This window comes from Lampetra fluviatilis, chromosome 33, assembly GCF_964198595.1.
Source record: "Lampetra fluviatilis chromosome 33, kcLamFluv1.1, whole genome shotgun sequence".
Taxonomy (NCBI): Eukaryota; Metazoa; Chordata; class Hyperoartia; order Petromyzontiformes; family Petromyzontidae; genus Lampetra; species Lampetra fluviatilis.
In genome coordinates this window covers 4,220,685-4,245,289 of record NC_136307.1, presented here as the reverse complement: position 1 = coordinate 4,245,289, position 24,605 = coordinate 4,220,685, and the positions used below count along the sequence as shown (strand labels likewise).

General features: G+C 52.0%; 1 protein-coding gene across 1 annotated transcript in view; it reads right to left on the bottom strand.

The window, feature by feature from the left end:
* Positions 1–9,808: 9,808 nt before the first annotated feature.
* Positions 9,809–24,605, bottom strand: part of LOC144943875 (SPARC-related modular calcium-binding protein 2-like) — a 79,477-nt gene continuing 64,680 nt past the window's right edge. Inside the window, 1 exon segment of the mRNA XM_078871712.1 lies at positions 9,809–9,849. Within this exon segment, the coding sequence (XP_078727838.1) occupies positions 9,809–9,849 (41 nt within the window).

Below are 24,605 nucleotides of genomic sequence, written 5' to 3'. Positions count from 1 at the left end.
CATGCAGGATACGCATGTGTACCTCGAGACAAAAGACAAAGATCCCCCGTGTAGCCTTTCGACAGACTGTAGGGGCAAGTGCTGTGAGCGAGCAGCACCTATGAACGGCCCGCACGGCGCACGATGGGGGTGGGTGGTCAACACCACGCCCGGCCGCCTTTGTCTCCCCAGTGGCGATGTTGACACATCGCACCAGGTACTCATTTGAGGCTGAGTCGACTTGGGGGAGGCCCAGGACCGGTTCAGATAATCGTCAACTCGAGACACACACACACACACGCGTTAATGCAAAACAAATATATACAGCGGTATGAATGTGGTTAAATCGTTTAAACTAAACAAATATATCCACGTGGGCACTGGGATACAATCGTATCCGTAGTGACACACACACCCCTGCCGCGCAAAGGACAATTAGCCGTACAGTATAAACTGTATAATACATCACACGGAGCGATGTTCATCATCATCAACATCACCACCATCATCAACATCACCACCATCATCAACATCACCACCACCATTAACATCACCACCATCAACATCACCACCATCAACATCACCACCATCAACATCACCACCATCACCACCATCAACATCACCACCATCAACATCACCACCATCACCTCCATCAACATCACCACCATCACCACCATCAACATCACCACCATCACCACCATCAACATCACCACCATCAACATCACCACCACCATCAACATCACCACCATCAACATCACCACCATCACCATCACCACCATCAACATCACCACCATCACCACCATCAACATCACCACCATCAACATCACCACCATCACCACCATCAACATCACCACCATCAACATCACCACCATCACTATCATCACCACCATCACCACCATCAACATCACCACCATCACCACCATCACCACTATCAACATCACCACCATCACCACCATCACCACCATCAACATCACCACCATCATCGCGCGTTTGCTTCTTCCAGGAAAACCGCGAGTCTCAAGACTCGCTGTCAAAGATGCTCTTGCCACATTCATTTGGACACAAATTGCGTTGACGAGTGTGAGTGTTTTTTTTGTTTGTTTGACTATGTGCCATGGAGAAGGACCGTTGCCTGAAACGTCGCCTATTTGTATATATATTCCGTTTAGGGCCACAGTGTTGTTGACGAATGCGTCGAGGTTGTTGTTGTTGTTGTTGACGTCACAAATTAGTTTTAAAGTACCGGATTCTAAGTTGCAACCGCCCCCCCCCCACACTTTTGTTTTACATCTGTGAGGTGGAGGGGGGGTAAAGTGAGTGCGTCTTATAATCTGCATAATAATAATTCACGGATAACCACACCACCACCACCACCATCACACCACCACCATCACCACCACCACCATCACATCATCACCACCACCCCACCACCACCATCACCACTACCATCATACCACTACCACCCCACCACCACCACCATCACACCACCACCATCACACCACCACCATCACCACCACCAGCCCACCACCATCACACCACCAACACCACCATCACACCACCACCACGACCACCACCTCACTCCACCACGACCACCACTCCACCACGACCACCACCACCACTCCACCACCATCACACTACCACCACCACCATCACACTATCACCACCACTCCACCACGACCACCACCACCACTCCCACCACGATCGCCCGAAACGCCACTCGAGGCTCGATTCGGCCAGACCAGAACCCGTTGGCGGCGAGAAGCAAGGTGGTGGGGGTGGTTGTTGGTGGTGGTGGATGTTGTTGATGATGGTGGTGGTGGTGGTGATAATAGCGGGGAAGGTTGTGGTGGTGGTAGTTATGATTTGGAAGAGAGGGAGCGAGATGAAGGTGGTGGTGATCTTGAGGGCGATGAAGCTGGTGGTGGTGGTGGTAGCGATTGCAGATGTGACGACATTGGTGACCACGGCAGCGATGGCATTGATGGTGGCATCGATTGTAGCGACACTCGTGATTACACCCATGATGGTGGTACATTGATTATAGACATTGTCACGATGGTAGTGAGTACAGCAACATGACGATTCATTACATGTGGTGATGATTGCGAATGTAACGGTGATGACGCTGATGATGACGACGACGGTAATGATGACGACGGTAATGATGACGATGATGATGATGACGATGATGATGATGATGACGATGACGATGATGACGATGACGACGACGACGATGACGATGATGATGACGATGATGATGATGATGATGACGACGATGATGATGACGACGACGATGATGATGATGATGATGTCGACGATGATGATGACGACGATGATGATGACGACGACGGTAATGATGACGACGACGATGATGATGACGATGATGATGATGATGATGACGACGATGATGATGATAACGACGACGACGATGATGACGACGACGCTGATGATGACGACGATGATGATGATGACGATTATGATGACGACGATGATGATGACGATGATGACGATGATGACGACGATGATGATGACGACGACGGTCTATGAAGCTGTGCGGGATGCTCCATTGCGTTCACCTTTGCGCTCGAAGAGGTTGTGATGATGGTCGCGGTGGTTGAGCACGAGGTGGTTGGTGGTGGCGGTTGTTGTTGTTGTGGTTGTTGTTGTTGTGGTTGCTGTGATCCTAGCGCCCAACCGAGCTGCGCAACCAGAAGCGGCGGAGCCACGAAGACGACTCGTGCTCCGCATCCATGACGCGTTGTGCGCTCTCCACGTTCACACTCTCCCTCTCTCGCTCTCCACCCTCTCTAGACTCTCTCCCTGAACTCTCTCCACCCACTCCCTGCACTCTCTCCACCCACTCCCTGCACTCTCTCCACCCTCTCCCTGCACTCTCTCTGCACTCTCTCCACCCTCTCCCTGCACTCTCCCTCTCTTTCTGTCGCGCTCTCCTCTCGATGCCTGATCCCGTGTCTCTCTCCCGCACTCTCTCCGCTCTCTCTCCCCGCTCTCTCTTTTCGCTCTCTCCACTCTCTTTCTCTCACTCGCTTTGCCTCTCCCCGGCACTCTCTCTCTCCGCTCTCTCTTCTCCGCTCTACAACACGTCTCCGTGCTCTCCCTCTCTCTCTTCGTACTCTCCCGCCCTCCCGTGCGCCTCTCTCTGCGCCTCTTCGAACTCGCCACACTCATTCGGCACTTTCCCCCTCTCTCTCTCCCCCCCCTCTCCCCGCGCTCCCCCCCCCCGCTCTCCCCCCTCTCCCCCCCCTCTCCCCCCTCTCCCCCCCCTAGCCCCGCACTCTCTCCCCCCCCACTCTCTGCCACACTCTCCCGGCGCTCTCTCCCCCCGCCCCTCTCCCCGCACTCTCCCCCCCTCTCCCCGCACTCTCCCCCCCTTTCCCCCCCTCTCCCCCCCTCTCCCCGCGCTCTCCCCCCCCTCTCCCCGCACTCTCCCCCCCTTTCCCCCCCTCTCCCCCCCTCTCCCCGCGCTCTCCCCGCGCTCTCCCCGCGCTCTCCCCGCGCTCTCTCCGCGCTCTCCCCGCGCTCTCTCCGCGCTCTCTCCGCGCTCTCTCCGCGCTCTCTCCACGCTCTCTCCACGCGCTCCGCTAAGGAGTCCACGCCGCTAGCGAGCGGCTCGGGGTTTCGCGTTCGTCTCGTGCGATATTTTTCCCCGAGATCTCCCTGCTCGCCTACGTATATATACACACACGCACACATGCACAGATTAAATATGTGTTTTAATATCTCTATATAGAATTGTGAAAAAAAATAGATATTCCCCGTGTAACCTTAACAGACTGTTGGGGCAAGTGATGTTAGCGAGCACATGTGAAGGCCGGCACGGCACACGAGGGGTGGATGGGTGGCTATGCATCACTAAATGTGTATATATATACAGAATAGAAAATATACACTCGTAACAATGATACATACACACGTATACACACACACACAACACACACGTATAGTACAGCACACGAACACCCATATACACACGCGCGCACTTATGCACAGTATGTCCACACGGACAAGGGTGCGTGACAAAGACTAAGGCAAAGATCCCCCGTGTAGCCTGTAACAGACTGTTGGGGCAAGTGCTGTTAGCGAGCGCCTATGAAGGCCGGCACGGCACACGAGGGGGTGGGTGGCCAGAAACACGTCCGGCCGCCTTTGTCTCTCTAGTGGCGATGTTAACACACACCGCACCAGGTACTCATTTGAGGCCGAGTCGACCTAGGGGAGGCACAGGACCGGTGCAGATAAACGTCACTTGGTGTTGGCCGGGAGTGGGAATTGAACCCGGATCGCCGGGTTCGTAGCGCAGCGCTCCCCACGAAATAAACGCGCACACTCATACACACACCACACACACAGACTACACACACCACACACACAGACTACACACACCACACACTGCCAAGACACAGACTACACACACACACACACGGCCAACACACACACTACACACACACACCACACACGGCCAACACACAGACACAAGATATCCCATAAGGCGCACTTAACGAGAAACACAATCCACACGCAATGCACACACACACACACCCCACATACGTAGCACTGATTGTATATACACACACACATCAAGGCACCCTACACATGAAAAATATATCAGTATGCCAAGTGTTGTTAGCGAGTACCTATTAAGGCGGGTATCACACCCGGCCTCCTTTGTCTCATTTACGGCTGAGCCAACCTAAAAGCAGGACCCGGAATCGCGACGATTTTCGTCGGTGACGATGGCCGTGATCGGGAATCCAACTCGGGGTGATCGTCTTATGAAGCGCAGTGCGCTAATCACTGCGCCACCGCTCACAAAACAAAGGCATAGATCCTCCGTATAGCCCAACAGACTGTTGGGGCAAGTGCTGTTAGCGAGTAGCACCTATGAAGGCCGGCACGGCACACGAGGGAGGGGGTGGGTGGCCAGAACGGCGCCCGGCCGCCTTTGTCTCCCCCAGTGCCGATGTTTTTACGCACCGCACCAGATACTCATTTGAGGCTGAGTCGACCTAGAGGAGGCTCAGGACCGGTTCAGATAATCGTCACTGGTGTTGGTGGCCGTGAGCGGGAATCGAACTCGGGCGGCCGGGTTCGTAGCGCAGCGCGCTAACAACTACACTACCGCTCCCCACATACACACACACACAGGTTCACACACACACACACAGGTTCACACACACAGGTTCACACACACACACACACAGGTTCACACACACACACACACAGGTTCACACGCACACACAGGTTCACACACACACACACAGGTTCACACACACACAGGTTCACACACACAGGTTCACACACACACACAGGTTCACACACACAGGTTCACACACACAGGTTCACACACACAGGTTCACACACACACACACAGGTTCACACACACAGCACACACACAGTTCCGCACACACACAACAGCGACTGTAAACAAAGACCGACGGAGATTTAAAATTATCTGTTGTGAATGAACCAGTACTTGTGTTTAATCTGCAAGGTAAACAGACACACACACACTACACACACCTCACAGACACTGCCCCACCCCCCCACACACACACTCGTTATCGTCGCGTTAACTAAACATCGTAGTCATCATAATTATATTATCTAAAAAAAAAGTTTGGCTGGCTGGCGGACGGGCTGGACAGGAGACTGTTGTACTCCAAAGCGCGTTCGGCTTTGCTCGCAGTCATAATAACGACGATAACGATGATGATGATGACGATCATTGACAGCCCTTTGTCGTTCGCTGTGACCGTACCTCGCCGTGGAGACACAAACGCCGACGTGACGTGCGTGTGTGTGTGTCTTCTCGTCTTCATTTGCGAAGCGTCGATCCCCTTTCCCTTTAAAGGAACATCTGCGCAGGTTTGCAACATTTAGGCTGGCCTGCCTACGATCCATCCTGGGTTTAACCAGACAAATGACAGATTTTTTAAATTTTTACTTAAAACTTTCGTGACTGCAGGAATTCATATTCTTTGGTTTTTTCGGTAAAGCCACGTTGATAGAAAAATAAAATAAAAATAATACAAAAATTTTTATTATTATTATTATTTTTTTATTTGATTTTTCTATCCACGTGACTTTACCGAAATAACCACAGAATATGCCAGCTCCTTGTGAGATCTGGACACAGTCCCCATCATTGAGCTCCTCCGGCAGGCGAGGCTGCATTGGCTGGGTCATGTAGCCCGCATGCCCAGCCAACCGCATGCCCAATCAGCTTCTGTTTGGCCGCATAGAAGCGGCTAAACGGGCGCGGCACGGGCTGGAGAAGATATGGAGTGATGTGGTACAGGAGGACGTGGAGCTGAGTGGACTTGCCGATGATTGGTAGCAGCGGTGGTAAAGATGGGCCTCTGTGGAGGAGGAGGCTCGTGAAGGACGCTGCTACCGGGCAGTTGGAGGCAGTCGCCCTCCAACAACAGCAAAGGGCGGAGGAGCGACGCTCACAACAACGAGAGGGAGCGCAGGGCGACTAAAACGCAGCGCGTTGGCAGAATGGGGAGCACTAGTGGTGCATCTGCCAGTCATTTCAGTCAACCAGTGACACCTGGGTCTATCCCGTGACCTGCCTGCAGTCAGCCTTCCACACTTCACGTGCTAGCCTCAAAGTGCACCTAGCCTGGCACAAGCGCTGTGGTGACGTCACCGCCACGCCGTGTGGAATAGCAATTGTTGTTGGGTGTGTGTGTGTACACACATTCTGGTGTGGGAAGTGGCAGTAGAGTAATGACAAACCCAGCGACCCGAGTTCGATTACCCTCACGCGGCCAACTTCAGTGACGAATATCTGAAACCTGTTCTGGGTCTCCCTTAGGTCGACTCGGACTTAAATGCGCTCCGGGGGAAAACACCCTCACATATATGCACATGATTATAACCACATCATATACAGAGCCATTCTAACACACGTACATAGATACATAATAACAGACAAATATAGCCCGTATAGATACACATTGTTGGAGCAAGTGCTGTTAGCGAGCACCTATTAATGCAGTCAAGGTAATTCAACAGTCATAACGCACCACTTTGCACGTACGCATGCACCCATACACACATACACGGGTATATGTATGTATATATGTACCCACGTGTGGCACAGACCATGTGAACCAGTGCATGTAGAATCCACATATACATCGATACGCGTGTATACAGTTCATTATACTCATTACCCCAGCACAAACACGTACACAAACACACATACGCGCACACACACACAACACACACGCAACACGCTGTTAGCGAGCACCTATCAAGGCCGGCACGGCACACGAGGGGGTGGGTGGCCAGCACCACGCAAGGCCGCCTTTGTCTCCCCGGTGGCGATAATTTTCACAAACTGCACCGGATACTCATTTGAGGCTGAGTCGACCTAGTGGAGGCCCACGACCGATTCAAGTGAATCGTCACCGGCGTTGGCCGTGAACGGGAATCGAACCCGGCTCACCAGATTCACTATATATACATATATATATAAACACGCACACGCATACACACATATAGATGCGCACATACTATATAAATAACACAATTATATTCTTACAATATATACACACACCCGACCGTATACTTACATTACAGTCATAATACACACACACGCGCGCGCACGCGCACAGACACGCGGACACCAAGCGCACTCGCACATTCACACCCCACAGACAGCGTCGTCACACGCACGCACGCGCACGCACGCGCATGCGAGCGCACCTACAACCCCGCGCTCGCTCACAGCCTCACGGACGCACGCATAATTACGCGAAGGCACAAAAAAAAATGCTAATGGGAGGCAGCTGCTATTAAGGGGACGAAGGGGGGCCGTAAAAGCAAAATTCGCCCATCGCTAATACCTGCTATCCTACAGAGACGTCTCACCTTGCGCCTGGCACGGCACAATTAATAATCAGCATGTGGTGGGGGTGGCGGGGGGCGATGATGGCCCCCACCCCCCCTGGCCCCCACTCCCCTCCCCTGCCCCCCCACCTGCCTGCCCCCCCCCCCGCCAGCCGACGCGTCGTAGCAGCAGTGACGCCGCAACCACAGAGCCGACTCGTGTTGACAAACACCGCGCCGTTCCTCCCGCTTTGAGTCTGACCACGTGGTTCGCTCAACAACAACAAACAAACATCAGCAAAGTCAACAAACATCGTCGTCATCATCATCATCGTCGTCGTCGTCGTCGTTTGATCTGTTTCGTTAGCATCAAATCTTATCTCATCATCAGCATCATCATCATCATCATCATCATCAAATCTTATCTCATCATCAGCATCATCATCATCAAATCTTATCTCATCATCAGCATCATCATCATCATCATCATCAAATCTTATCTCATCATCAGCATCATCATCATCAAAACTTATCTCATCATCAGCATCATCGTCATCATCATCATCATCATCAAATCTTATCTCATCATCATCATCAGCATCATCATCATCATCAAATCTTGTCATTGTTTTCAGATCTTGCCTCAACATCTCATCAGCATGACCACAAGATCTTGTGTATGTTGAACTTCTTTCGCACCGTACCTATCCGACTGTGCTAATCGGAGGTGGGGGGTGGGGGGAGCAAACTTTCCACAAAACGCAGTTGTAATGAAACGTGTTTATGTACGCGTGTTGAACCTTTTTCGCACCGTACGTAGCCAATCGTGTTAATCGGAGGTGCGGGCGGGGGAGGATAGACAACAAACTGAACACACGCAAAAAAAAACCCACCAAAAGGCCTCTCCTCTCCTGTTGAGTTCCATGCGTGCCCGACCAGATAGTTCATTCAACGTCACGAGATGCTGTATCATCATCACCAACATCGTAAAATCTCACCATCGTCATCATCATCATAAAATATCATCATACGATCATGTCTCACCACCATCATCATTATAATAATAATATTTCGTCTCATCACCAAATGCCACCGTGGGTTATCCTTTGGTTGTTCACGCGCCCAGGCCAGATAATGAATCTACTCAACAATCATCGCCATTCACAACACCGTGTGTATGTATGTCTATATATACGTACAGGGCGCTTCAAAACAATGTTTTTAACACTTCTGAGAAATTGCAACAACACCACGAGAAATGTGGCCTCCGTGCTCTGGAGAGCACCTGGACAAGATTCCAGACACGTGTTGACAACGATGGCGTTTTGAAGCCATACACATACATCCGTTGTCATGTTACAGCGGTATTATGATCCGTTCTTTTCCCCATTAAAAAAAAAACACAAAAACGATAGCCTCGTATAAGCGCTAACACATTTTTTTTGGAACCTCCCTGTAACAATTCCATGACACGTGGAGCGGTGGTGGCGCCGTTGTTCGCGCATCCACGCTCTGCAGTTCGCCTCGCAGACTGACCGCGGTCGACTGCGAGGGTGGAGTGGCGGGCGAAAGGAGCGATGCGCCCCGGGGGTTGAAGTCGTCTCGTGTTGGCGGACTGCGGACGGACGGATCGGATCGCGTGAGAGGTTTTTGCGACGCAGTCACGGCACTCATCCAGCAGTGGAGTGATCACGACTGACGATGATTAGTCTTGCGTTTAAAGCGAATAGCTCAGTCGGCTTGAGTTTAGTTTTATTTGTGTGTGTATGTATTTACTTTTTTACGATTTGTTTACATTTTCTAGACTGTGCACTCGCATCGTGTTTTTGTTTTGTTTGTTGATGCCACGTTATGACCCCGTGCCCCTACTGCGCATCTGTGAGAAAGAGCTTCATAGCTCATCGGATTCCTCCTGCGGTATAAATAAATATTCTGATTATAATAATGATGTTTATGATGATGATAATAATCAGATAGCGGAGCTCTCCACTGCATCCGGAGGGAACCCACCTGCCGGACATCACGAGTCAATCCCCACGATCCACCCGATCCGCATTTTCCGCAATTCGGTTCGGCCAGACACGGATTAAGGATGCGTTACTCTGCGCTCTCTCTCTCTGCCTCTCTCCGCCTCTCTCTCTACCACGTTCTCCTCGCTCTCCCGTCTCTGCCTCCCACTCTCCCCTCTGTTCGTTCCTTGCGTCTCGCTCCGTCTCTCTCGCTCTCTCCATCTCGCTATGCGTTCTCCCTCCCTGCCTGCCTCCCCTCCCCTCCCTCGTGTTGAGATATCGAGTGAAAAATGTCAAAGAACGAACGACTGAGTGAACAAGCGCGCACGCCAATTCGCAACGTAGGTGACCTCTCACCCAGTGGAGTAGCGCGGTTGGCATTGGTCAACTCCGATACGAAGAATCAAATGTCCCCCCCCGTCCGTCTCCTGTACAATTCCATCTCCCTCCCTCCTTCCTAGCCCGGCGGCGCCTGGGCCTCCCCGGCCCGCTGGGTGCAGTTGCACCGCCTGCGCGCTGCTCGACAGCTGCACCACCGATCCCGTCTCCCTTGCACCTTCACGAGCGTTGGCCACGGCCGCGCCGTGCGCGCAAAGATGCGCAGCGAGAATAGACGAGCGAGGTGAGAGGGGTGAGGAGAGATGGTGGGAGAGAAGAGGGGAAGGAGAGATATGGAAGAGAGAGAGATGAGAGAGTTGAAAGGAGAGAGATGAGATGAGGAGAGATGAGGAGAGATGAAAAGAGAAAGGAGAGATACGAGAGTGAGATGATGAGGGAGATGAGAGATGATGAGAGAGAGAAGGGAAAACGGAGAGATATGGAAGAGAGAGATGAGAGAGGAGAGAGACAGAGTTGAAAGGAGAGAGATGAGAGGGAGATGATGAGAGAGATGAGAGAGATGAGAGGGAGAAGATTCACGAAGATCGTTGATGCCGATGATTGAAACCACATTTTTTTTCAAATCTGAGCAACATATTCGTTAATTGTTTAAAATACAGAGAGGCATTTAAGCATACATATATATTATCAAAAATAGATATGTCCAAATTATAATTCTAACAAATAAATAGGAATGGTGTCGTGGCGACAGAGATTCATTCTCCGGGAATGGAAATTCTTTCCCGTAGGCCGGACCCAGAGCGAGCACTGTACTGTATCGTGTGGTGTGCGTGACAGTGTGTGTGTAAGCACCGGGGAGACAAAGGCGGCCGGGCGTGGTGCTGGCCACCCACCCCATCGCGTGCCGTGCCGGCCTTCATCGGTACTTCTCGCAAACAGCACTTGCCCCTCCATGTCTGGCACGACTGTACGGGGCACCTTTGTCTTTGCACGCATCTCAACATCGTGGGGAGCGGTAGCGTCGCGGCACGAACCCTGCGACCCGATTCCCGCTCACGGTTGACACCGGTGACGATTATCTGAACCGATCGTGGGCCTCCCCTAGGTCGACTCAGCCATAAACGAGTATCTGGTGCGGTGCATAAACAACACGGGCACCGGGGAGACAAAGGCGGCTGGGCTTGGTGCTGCCCCCCCCCCACCCCGTCACGTGCCGTCCCGGCTTTCATAGGTGCTGCTCGCAAACAGCACTTGCCCCAACAGGCTGTTAAGGCTATACGGGGGATCATTGTCTGTGTTATAATTTACGGTTATGGTTTTATAATTTGTATATATGTAGCAACATGACGTGGCTGTGGTTAATACTGGTTATATAATGTATCGGATATACTGTGATTGCATTAGCTCAGCTTGTGATAATTAAATACAACAAAATCCAGGTAAGTTCACGATCTGACTACGGTCATAACCATCATAGCTATAACCATCATAGCTATAACCATCATCACCATCACCATGACCGTCTCCCGTATAAATCATTACATGGGCTACTCGCTCAGGAATCGAGTTGCAGCGGTGATGAGCAGATGGGCCCTGTATCGTGATTGTATCGTGATTGTATCGTGTTGCTGGCATTTACCTGACTGAAATCCCTGCGTGAAGTGTCTCTCTTTCCTTCGTGCAAGGCAGCCGTGGGGTTTTCTCCGGGTTCTCCAGATTCCTCCTCCCACTTAATAACCACAACTCATCACCATCATTCAAATCGTCTGATAAACATCTCAACGTAAAAGAAGGCCGTGCAGCAGCAGCAGCATGCCTCTGTAGACACAGAGGCATGCTTCCCACTCACGGTCAACACCAGTGACGATTATCTGTATCGGTCCTGGACCTCCCCTAGGTCGACTCAGCCTACAATGAGTACCCGGTGTGATGTGTAAACATCGCCACGAGGGAGACAAAGGCGGCCGGGCGCGGTGCTGGCCACCAACTCCCTCGTGTGCCGTGCCGGTCTTCATAGGTGCTCGCTGACAGCGCTTGCACCAGCAGCCTGTTAAGGCTACACGGGGGATCTTTGTCTTTGTACAGTCTAAGTCTATTACTGAGACAAACATCCACTTCGCCTGTGCGTCCATCTGTTCCATCTTTCCGCCGTCCGCCTTTTCTCTCGTCTCGTCAACCCTGGCCACACAGATCCACTGCCAGCAGCTACCACCCTCTGGGTTGTGACAACGCCGATGCTGGCGAGATGTCAACTACTTCGCCCGGTCTACAGGAGGTCGTGGTTTCGATCCCGACCCTGACGCCTGCTGCTGTGTATTTGGAGTTTGCGTCTCTCTCTCTCTTATCATCATCACGGTGGCTAGGAGATGTTAACTACCTCGCCTGGTCTACAGGAGGTCGTGGGTTCGATCCAGATCCTGACGCCTGCTGCTGTATATTTGGAGTTTGCGTGTCTCTCTCTCTTATCAGCATCACGGTGGCTAGGAGATATTAACTACCTCGCCTGGTATACAGGAGGTCGTGGGTTAGATCCAGATCCTGACGCCTGCTGCTGTATATTTGGAGTCTGCGTGTCTCTCTCTCATCATCATCATCACGGTGGCTAGGAGATGTTAACTACCTAGCCTGGTATACAGGAGGTCGTGGGTTAGATCCAGATCCTGACGCCTGCTGCTGTATATGTGGAGTTTGCGTGTCTCTCTCTCATCATCATCATCACGGTGGCTAGGAGATGTTAACTACCTAGCCTGGTATACAGGAGGTCGTGGGTTAGATCCAGATCCTGACGCCTGTTGCTGCTGTATATTTGGAGTTTGCGTGTCTCTCTCGCTCTGTCCCCGTGATCGCGTGGATTTTCCTCCCAGTCCTCGGGTGTTTTTCCCTCCACGTGTAGAAAGCGACGTGCCCTCCGGGGGGGGGGGGGCATTTGTCCACACGACTGGCTACAATTTCCCCGAGCTATTACTTGTGGACACGTCGCTTCGGTTAAAACAAAGAGCTTGCTGCATAGCTCGGTGAGTTCTTAGGGGCCGTCCATAAATGACGTCACGCGATTTTGGACGATTTTGGACCCCCCCCCCCCCTCGTCACACGGCGTCACAAAAAGTCAGACCCCCCCCCCCTCAAATATGACGTCACGAAGCTCTGCCCCCCCCCCCCAAAACCATATTTCCATTTTGAAATGAAAACATGATTGAAATCGCTTTAAACTTTTGTCATTGTAGTGCGTATTTAATGTGGCGCTGCACTCTGATGTTGTAGGATAAATATATTTATTAAAAAGTCTATTTAATTAAGTAGAACGTGTTGTCTATATTTATTTAAAGTTGCGCATTTTAATGTGACGTCACATTTCTCAACCCCCCCCCTCCTCACACATTGTCACAAATGTCTGACCGCCCCCCCCCTAGGTGCGTGACGTCAGGCCCTAACCAGTCATATACCCTAACTGGTCAGTCACATTTAGGCCCTAACCGCCCACCCCCAACCCCCCTCGCATCTTCAAACTCCACCAACCCACGCTGACCAGAGTGGTGAAGTATGGCCAAAACACCCCCCCCCCCCACCGCTCCACACCAACTCCCTCTTGCTGCCTCCCCGCCACGGACCGACACGACGTGGAGAGAGAGAGCCATTTGTTAATGAATTGGTGAATCACGATTCAATAGTCAACAGAATAATTACGCATTTCAATCTTACAAACCCCAACGCCCGTAGCTGCTCGGGTGATTAAATGTTTCACACTGCGAATGCGGTGAAGTCAACACGTAACAACATTCACAACGAAGCCAGAGGTGCTAACGCCAGGATGCATAACAAAATACAAGAATTAATTTATATTAGTCGAGAACGTAATAGTTTATTATTATTATTATCCTCCAATATGAGAAGCTTATAAGTATACAAGTCTCAGCGCGCGCGTGCGCGTCGTCCGTTGAGTCGTTCCGTAATTCGTTCACTGAGTTATTTATTTACTGGGTAATTCGTTCATTGGGGTAGTTGTTCACTGGGTTATTCGTTCACCGGGTTATTTATTCTATGGCTTATTCGTTCACTTGGTTATTCATTCGATGGCTTATTCGTTCACTTGGTTATTCATTTACTGGGTTATTCGTTCACTGGGTTATTCATTTAATGGTTTATCCGTTCACTTGGTTATTCATTCACTGGGTTATTCGTTCACTGGGTTATTAATTCACTGGGTTATTCGTTCACTGGGTTATTCATTCAATGGCTTATTCGTTGACTGGGTTATTCATTAACTGGGTTATTCGTTCACTGGGTTATTCATGCAATGGCGTATTCGTTCACTTGGTTATTCATTCACTGGGTTATTCGTTCACTGGGTTATTCATGCAATGGCTTATTCGTTCACTTGGTTATTCATTCACTGGGTTATTCGTTCACTGGGTTATTCATTCACTGGATTATTCGTTCACTGGGTCATCCGTTCACTGGGGTATTCGTCCACTGGGTTATTCGTTCACTGGGTTATTCATTCACTGGGCTATTCATTCACTGGGTCATCCGTCCACTGGGTTATTCGTTCGCCCATCTGTCGGTCCGCCGGTACGTCCACGACGACAAACCCCGAGGGTGCCTTTTGGTCGAAGCCAAAGGCGAGACTCTCTGTCTGCCGACGAGACTCCGAATGTGGACGCCGGCCCAAGCTGTAGGCCGATGGGATGTGTCGAGCAACATGACGTTGCCTGCTTATTCGGTCGCAGATGAGTCCTCGGTTGGGCGGCATGGCAACCATAGACGCACGTGTTGAGCCCTGTGCTGAAGTATGGTGATGATAATGATACTGAGGATGATGATGACTCCCGAAATACCGCTGCAGAAAATACTGACATGAGATACGGTGTCTAAGTGTGTGCTTACATTGCACGCATACACACACAAGACAACCCGTATATACGCGTGCAGGGCAAGTGCTGTTAGCGAGCACCTATTAAAGGCGCGCGTATTAAAGGGGAAGCGTCGTTGACCCCCTCGACCAGCCGCCTTTGTTTTTTTTTGTGTCGCATGCAGTGCTTCATTTAAGGCTGAGTCGACCTAGAGGAATACCCCAAGAGCGGTTCTGATATCAGGCGCTACTGACGTCAGCCGTCGTTGGGATTCGCTCTGAGGTCGATGGGGAGCCGTGGCTCGCAGATAAACGCGTGCGTTTTAAGAAGCGCACACGGACACACACGTGCAGAGAGACACACAGAGAGACACACAGAGAGACACACAGAGAGAGACACACAGAGAGAGACACACGCCAAAGACAACCTGGACACACACGTGCAGAGAGACACACAGAGAGACACAGACAGAGAGACACACAGAGAGAGACACACAGAGAGACACACAGAGAGACACACAGAGAGACACACGCCAAAGACAACCTGGACACACACGTGCAGAGAGACACACAGAGAGACACACAGAGAGACACAGACAGAGAGACACAGACAGAGAGACACAGACAGAGAGAGACACACAGAGAGACACACACAGAGAGACACACCAAAGACAACCTGGACACATTGTTGGGGGATACAACGAAGGCCGACACGGCACACGATGGGGTTGAGGGACAATGCCAAAACCCGGCCACCTTTCTCTCCCCCAGCGTTGATATTTACACACTATTTTTTAAAGGCTGAGTCGACCTAGGCGCTGTGGTTCAGATAGATATTCGCCGCTTAATTGGTGGCCGCGAGCGGGACTCGAACTCGGGGTGCCGGGTTCGTAGCGCAGTGCGCTAACCACTGCGCCACCGCTCCCCATCGAGAAAGATATAAACACAACAACAACAACAACCGCCATTCGCCACTAAGTGGCGGTGACGTCACCACGACGCTTGTGCCAGGCCATGTGCACCCTGAGGCCACGTGAAGTGTCGAACGCCCGCTGGCAGGAGGTCACGGGGCAGACCCAGGTGCCACGGGTCGACTGACCGAGATGACCGAGATGACTGGCTGATGCACCACCTGTGCCCCCTACTGTGCCAACTTGCTGTGCTTTAGCCACCCGGCGCTCCGCTCGTTGTTGTGAGCGTCGCTCCTCCGCCCTCCGTTGTTGTTGGAGGGCGACTGCCTCCAACTGCCCAGTAGCGTCCTTCACGAGCCTCCTCCACTGAGGCCGATCTTGACACCGCTGGTACCAGTCATCGGCAAGTCCACTCAGCTCCACGTCCTCCCGTACCACATCACTCCATCTCTTCTCTAGCCCGTGCCGCGCCCGTTTAGCCCCCTCGATCCGGCCGAACAAAAGCTGTTTAGGCATGCGGTGGCTGGGCATGCGGGCTACATGACACACACACAGGCGCACGTACACACACAGACGCATGCCGCACGCACAAAAGGACACGCACGAAAACGCGCAAGCACGTACACAATCGAAATGGCAGACACGCGTACACACACATGCAGACACAACACGGAATTAGATGCATGGCCACAACAATATAGATGAATACAGCAGTGCATTGACAAAGAATAAAAACGCGTCGTAAAATCATAATTTATACAGACACAAACCCACCAGTACCCGAGTTCGATTCCCGCTCACGGCCAACAACGCCAGCGACGATTCATCTCAACCGCTGCGGGGCCTCCCCTAGGTCGACTCAGCCTCAAATGAGTACCTGGTGCGGCGCCTAGACATCGTCACTCGGGGGGGGGGGAGGGGGGGGGAGACAAAGGCGGTCGGGCGTGGAGCTGGTCACACGCACCAACCTCGTGTGTGCCGTGTCGGCCTTCATAGGTGCTGGTCGCGAAAGGCGACCTTGCCCCAACAGGCTGTCAACACGGTGGTGGGGGGGCGGGGAGGGGAGAGAATCTCTGTCTTTGGAGATATAGTTACACACTCGGCGCCAGCGTGAAGGCTACGATAAATATTTAGCAAAGTAAATCGAAAGCTCATTCAAACGACACACACAGCACACGCAGCACGCACATACCCACCTCGCAGCCCACCCTCACTGCCACCCCATACACACAAAGACAACCTCCCCCCGCCCCCATCCCCGTATCGTCTGTAACAGACTGTAGGGGCAAGTGCTGTTTAGCGGGCACCTGGGAAGGCCGGCACGGCACGCGAGGGGGTGCGTGGCCAGCACCCCACACCCGGCCGCCTTTGTCTCCCCACCAACGATGTATACACCGCACCAGGTACTTATTTGAGGCTGAGTCGTCCTAGGGGAGGCCCAGACACACAGGCACGCACATCTCCCACACAAACGTCCCCTCCAACATCCCACGCGCGCCGCACAAAGACAAAGATGTCCCGTGTAGCCGACGTGAAGCTGCCCGGGGCAAGTGCTTGTTCGAGAACAGTCGGCGAAGGTCGCTTCGACGACACGAGGGATGTTGCTGTGACCAAGAACCACGCCCGACCGCCTTTGTCTCCCCAGGTGCCGATTTTTTTTATTTATTTTTTATTTATTTTTTATTTATTTTTCACGCGCCGGGGCACGAGAGTAGACGGGGTGGCTCGGCCGCACGGAGCTGAGACTTCGATCACCGCCACCCGATGTCACCCGCGGGTGCCCAGGAACTGAATCGCAACCGCCCGATTTTAGTGCGCTAATCACTCCGCCACCGCTCCCCGCTCCCACCACCATCCACCACCACCCACCCACCACCACGCGGGTTGCGGTGTTGTTGTTGTTGATGGTGTGGGTGTGTGTTTGTGTGAGTTGACGCCACCATCCGGCATCATTGGGCACAACAAAGACAAAGGCAATGATCCCCCGTATAGGCTTAACAGGCTATTGGGGGCAAGTGCTGTTAGCGAGCACCTATGAAGGCAGGAACGGCGCACGAGGGGGTGGGTGGCCAGCATCCCACGCCCGGCCGCCTTTGCTTCCCCGGTGGCGATGTTTACACACCGCACCAGATACTTATTTGAGGCTGAGTCGACCTAGGGGAGGCCCAGAAACCGGTTCAAATAATCGTCAGCGCTGTTGGCTGTGAGCGGGAATCGAACCCGTGCCGTAGCCGGCTTCGTCGTGCGGTGCGCTAACCAATGCACCACCGCTCGCCCACACAACACACACACACAGGGCAATATCGCCCCCTAATGGCCAACATAGTCTATTGTTGAGAGGTCAGTGTTAGCGAGCGCCTATTGCTGAGCGTGAAATACCGTGTACATGAATGCATGGCTGAGTGTATTGTGTACAAGCACACACACACATGCTGTCCACATGCTGTCCACAGACACATGCTGTCCACAGACACATGCTGTACACAGACACATGCTGTACACAGACGGACAGTCGACGTAGGGGAGGCCTCGAACCGGTTCCGATAATATAATCATCACTGGTATAAGCCATGAACGGGAATCGAACTCTGGTCGCCGGGTTAGGAGAGCAGTGCGCTAACCGCTGAGCCACCGCTCCCCCCCCCCCTACTCCACACAAAGACAAAGCTCCCCCGTATAGCCTTAACAGACTGTTGGGGCAAGTGTAGTTAGCGAGCACATATGAAGGCCGGCACGGCACACGACGGAGTGGGTGGCTAACACAACGCCCGGCCGCCTTTGTCTCCCCAGTGACGATGTTCACACACTGCACCAGGTACTCACACACAACAACAACACCAACCGCCATTCGCCACTAAGTGGCACTGACGTCACCACAACGCTTGTGCCAGGCCAAGTGCACCTTGAGGCCACGTGAAGTGTCGAACGCCCGCTGGCAGGAGGTCACGGGGCAGACCAAGATGACTGGCTGATGCACCACCTGTGCCCCCCTACTGTACCAACTTGCTGTGCTTTAGCCACCCGGCGCTCCGCTCGTTGTTGTGAGCGTCGCTCCTCTGCCCTCCGTTGTTGTTGGAGGGCGACTGCACACACGCACATACACACACCCACATCACATCAGGTCACCCCCCCCTCCACTATCACCACCACCAACACCACTCACTCAACTGCAACACCACAACCCATCACCACTACTCCATCCCTCTCCTCCCTCCCACCACCCCCCACCTCCCTCCCCTTCTGTCATCGCCTCGTTCCCTGCCGCGCCCTGCCCGCCAGGCCCCGTGCCTAATGAAGAGGTGTCCGGCCCGGGGTTCAGATGCTATCTCGAGAGCCGCTACTTGGGAAGCACTTTGTAATTCCTGAGCGACCGCGTGTGGCATCGGGTTTAGGGGATTTTTTTTTTCGCTGGATTTTTTTTTTCAAACTTTTTTTTGTTACGATCATCGGTGGTGAGGGGAGGGGTGTTTATTGATTGAAGCAGGCGGTGATGTTAAAATAGAGGACTAACTGAGTCCGGTTATTTGAATCGCGTCGCGATCCATACAAATGTGCAGTTGATTTCGTATCGCTCTTCTGTCGCGCGGTTACTGTCCCTGAGAATTTCCCGTGAATTTCATAGCAGACGACCACACTCTGCGTTCAACCAACACCCACACTACAGGGCACAACAACGCGCTCACTCAGCCACTCATTCACTCAACGAAATACTCACCCACTCATTCACACGTTCACTCACGCACCTACTGACTCATTCACTCACCCACTCGTTCATACATTAACCTACTCACCCGTGCACTCACTTACTCATTCACACATTTACTCACTCATACATTCAACTACTCACTCGTGCACTCCACCCACTCATTCATATATTCGCCGACTCACTCACCCACTCATTCACACGTGCACTCACCAGCTAACCCACTCACTCACCCACCCACCCACTCACCCACCCACTCACACACTCACTCACCCACTCACTCACTCACTCACCCATTCACCCGCTCACTCACCCACTCACTCACCCACTCACTCACCCACTCACTCACTCACCCACCCACCCACCCACTCACTCACTCACCCACTCACTCACTCACCCACTCATCCACTCACGCACTCACCCGCTCACTCACTCACCCACTCACTCACCCACTCACTCACTCACTCACACACTCACTCACCCACTCACTCACACACTCACTCACCCACTCACTCACCCACCCACTCACTCACCCACTCACACACTCACCCACTCACCCACTCACTCACCCACTCACTCACTCACTCACCCACCCACTCACTCACCACACCGCAGGTCACCTCACTTCTGTTTCTGCTTCTTCCCTCTCACTGCCCCACTTTGGAATGCCATCCCCATCATCAATCGTCGGCGTCTCTTCTCCACAAGTTCTTATAACAATAACAACAACAACACCACCCTTGCTCAGTTCAGGGCACGTTATTCACTCACCTCGATTACAACTCTTGAGAGTGCTGCTTGTTGCCGGTCGCTTGATGTTTTTGTCCCCCCTCCCCAGTCCTGATGTTTACCCACCGCACCAGATCTTACTTTATTTTTAAAGGCTGAGTCGACCTACGGGAGGCACAGGACAGGTTCAAAAATTCACTCATGTTTTTGGCTGTGAACGGGAATCAAACTCGGTTTGCCCGGCCGGGTCTGCAGCGTAGTGCGCTAATCACTGCGCCACCGCTCCCCTACAGACAACAAAGATCCCCAATATAGCCTTAACAGACTGTAGGGACAAGTGCTGTTAGCGAGCACCTATGAAGGCCTGAACTGTACACGAGGGGGTGGGTGGCCAGCGCCACGCCCGACCGCCTTTGTATCCCTAGTGGCGATGTTTACACACCGCACCAGCTACTCATTTGAGGCTGAGTCGACCTACAGACACACACGCACGCACACAGCTAAAACACAACATGCACAGAGCTTCGTGGGGCATCTTCCGCGTTGAGTCTTCCACAACTCGGTGTTTGCGATTTCTTTTTGAACTTCCAATCAGCTCTCCAAAAGCGTCATTTCCAGGTCCGATGTTAACACCACGACCACGACCACAACCACGACCTACCCACCAGGTACAAGTACATCATCATTCATGGTTCAGTCCACCGAGGTGAGATTCGGGACTGGGACACATCGTCGGTCAATGCAATGCGAACGAGATCGTTAGCGTGGTCACAGCGCCCTCTGCAGCTAACACCGCGTATGACGATGACAAAATAAATAACAATGGTCAAAAAAAAAATTAAGCCGTAAAAACAAAGTTTTTCACTATAAATCCTTTATATGCGTGGCATCGGTTTTATTTCATTATTCATTTATGTTTTTCTTGAGTAAGAGTTTCATTTTTATCACATTGGTATTTTAAATAAAATATGAAAAAAATGTTTTCCTAAAAAGTGGAAAATTTTGGAAAAAAATTTTCACGAAAATAAATTGTCACGCACAACGAGTCTGTGCAAAATGTCAGCTCGATTGGATCACGGGAAGTGGGTTAAAAAAGGACCCGAAGATTTGCACGGTCGTAAGCGCGCAAGCAAGCAAGTGAACTTAATATTAAGGATTTAAAAATAAAAACATTTCTGGCCTGGACTTTTGCAGCTGTTCTAGACTAATTTCAGGGTGCTGATTCCAAATCTAATTTCAGATTTGCTCTATCACATCTCATTTTTATGCTACCGACATACCCAATTTTTATTGATTTTACCCGAAATTAACTCTGTCACTTATGATTGCAAGTCTTTGCGAGTCAGTGACTGCTTTAGTGTTAAAATATGATCCTGTATTTTTAGGATAGTGTGTTTATAATATCATGTTATGTAGATATCCACATTTATTTAATATTTTTATTCTGCAGTTTTTATTGAAAATGCAATATTTGATATCTCAAAAACCTGATGTGATAGACAAAAACTATTGCCATATTTGGAATCAGCACCCCAAAATTACATTAAAACCGTTGGAGTACCTTATGCCAGAAAAAGTGTGATGACCAGTGTAATAAGACTGCCAAGTTAAGAGCGGTCGCCTTTCAGGAAAATTGCATCCCCACAATCGTTGCGTCTTACAAGCGTCAAGGAAATACAGACGACGCAGCACGGAAGGCAGCCAAATAGGCGGTGAGCCCGTGATCCCAATACCTTGCCCAAGTTCTGCAGTCCTCTGTATTTACTAAAGCATACATTTCTATTTAAAGCTTTCGTGACTGCAGGGATTCATCTTCTTGGTTCTTTCGGTAAAGTAACGTAGAAGGGAAATAATAAAATAATAAAAATAAAACATAATAAAATACAATTCTCACGACGTTTCGGCCACAACGCAAGCAGCCGTCCTGCTTGCGTTGTGGCCGAAACGTCGTGAGAATTATTTAATTATGTTTTATTTTCATTATTTTATTATTTCCCTTCTACGTTACTAAAGCATGTTTTATTTTACCAGGTAAGGCCCACTGAGCTATTTAGCTCGATTTCACAGCTCAGCGAGGTGCGCGTATCATCGTGTGGACGTTGAGAGCAGCCACACACTCTGAGACACGTGGCGTCGGTTCGAAATGAGAAAAGGGGGCAAAATCCGAGAGGCCCGGAGAAAAATCCACGCGACCACGAGGAGAGAGACACGCAGACTCCAAATGTACACAGGGGTCAGGGTCGGCATCGAACCCACGACCTCCTGTATACCAGGCGAGGTAGTTAACAGGACACATTTTCGGTCAGGGCATCGGGCTGTAATGCAGCGGTCTTCACTCATTTTCAGAGGGGGGGTGGGGGGGGGTGGTGGTTGGTGGGGTGGTGGGGTGGTGGTTGGTGGGGTAGTGGATGGTGGGGTGGTAATTGGTTGTGGGGTGGTTGGTGGAGTGGTGGGGGTGATGGTTGGTGGGGTGGTGTGGTGGTGGGGTGGTGGTTGGTTGTGGGGTGATGGGGTGGTGATTGGTTGTGGGGTGGTGGTTGGTGGGGTGGTTGGGTGGTGGTTGGTGGGGTGGTGGTTGGTTGGTTGTGGGGTGGTGGGGTGGTGGTTGTGGGGTGGTGGGGTGGTGGTTGGTGAATAACAATGAAGAACACCTGTGTATTGTACACACGTGTAGAAACTACACGTGTGTAACAACAACGACGTCTTTGGCCGCCTGTTGTCAATGTTCACGGTTCGAGTCGAGCGGCCGCCGTGATTAACGCCGCGGGCGTGTGCATTAACCGCAACAACTCAGTCCGATAGGCACTGCAGTCGGCTTCCGCGACCAACGTTGTCCATACCGAGAGTTTGTTTGTGTGGGTCAGATCGCGTAAATGCAAACGCGTCGTGAAACCCGCCACCACCCGACACGAGGCAACTACTAGCAAGGGTTGTCACGTGAGCACAGCATGGCAGTTCGTCGTTACCACTTGTAAAGGTTGCGAGGTTTACTCTCCAACACCCAGCCCCACCCCCCCCACCCAGCCCCATCCTCCCCATCCAGCCCCTCTCCACCCAGCCCCTCCCCACCCTCCCCCACCCAGCCCCACCCAGACCCTCCCCACCCTCCCCTCCCCACCCAGCCCCACCCAACCCAACCCAACCCCTCCCCACTCTCCCCTCTCCACCCTCTCCACCCAGCCCCTCCCCACCCAGCCCCTCCCCACCCTCCCCACCCAGCCCCACCCAGCCCCTCCCCACCCTCCCCACCCAGCCCCACCCAGCCCCTCCCCACCCAGCCCCACCCCACCCTCCCCACCCAGCCCCACCCAGCCCCTCCCCACCCTCCCCACCCAGCCCCACCCAGCCCCTCCCCACCCAGCCCCACCCAGCCCCGCCCCACCCTCCCCACCCAGCCCCTCCCCACCCTCCCCTCCCCACCCAGCCCCACCCTTCACACCCAGCCCCTCCCTCCCCACCTAGCCCCTCCCTGCATGACGGACACAATAATCCCCTGTGGGCTGGTGTAACCAGGAGGTTTCCTACCTGTATAACCTTTGAGTGACCCCGCCTGTGCCCACTGTTACGGTCCCTGATTCATCAGCCCTTGCACTGCCCCTGCCCTCTACATCGCCCTGTTTGTATCACCGCATTGGATAGCTCCGTCTTACTTTCTATCTATCAAGATAAAATAAGTCATATTAAAAAAAAAATACTAAAAAAAACACGCTTTCATGAAATGTACTAGTAATGGCAGAACTCCACGACTCCAGGAAGTGGCCCCGAAGCTTGCCATAACGTAAGGGAGCGTGGTGATTTACAGGCAACGTGAGTTGAGCGTGGACAATTAGACCCGAGCCGAAACGTAACATATAAAAAATAACGTTTAAATGTTTTATTTTGTATGATAGAATATAGTATTGTCATCAGTATGACATAAGTATACCGAGTTTGCAGTCGATACCACATTGGGAAGTGGGTTAAAATAGAGTTACAAGATTCGAGGATACAACGACAACAGACAGAGTGAGTTAATAGAAAGCGTGTAGTAATAAGATGAGATTATTGTTACGACTGCGACGATGGTGGTGGCGGTGCTGCATTCAGATACACGCGGAGTCTGTGACCGTGAAAACATCGAGCGAGCGCTCGGTGATTCCTGCACCACTAGAGGGCGACACTCGAGCAGGGAAATCTCAGTCGCGATCTGCATCTTTACTGAGACCACCGCAAGGAGGAATCCGTTA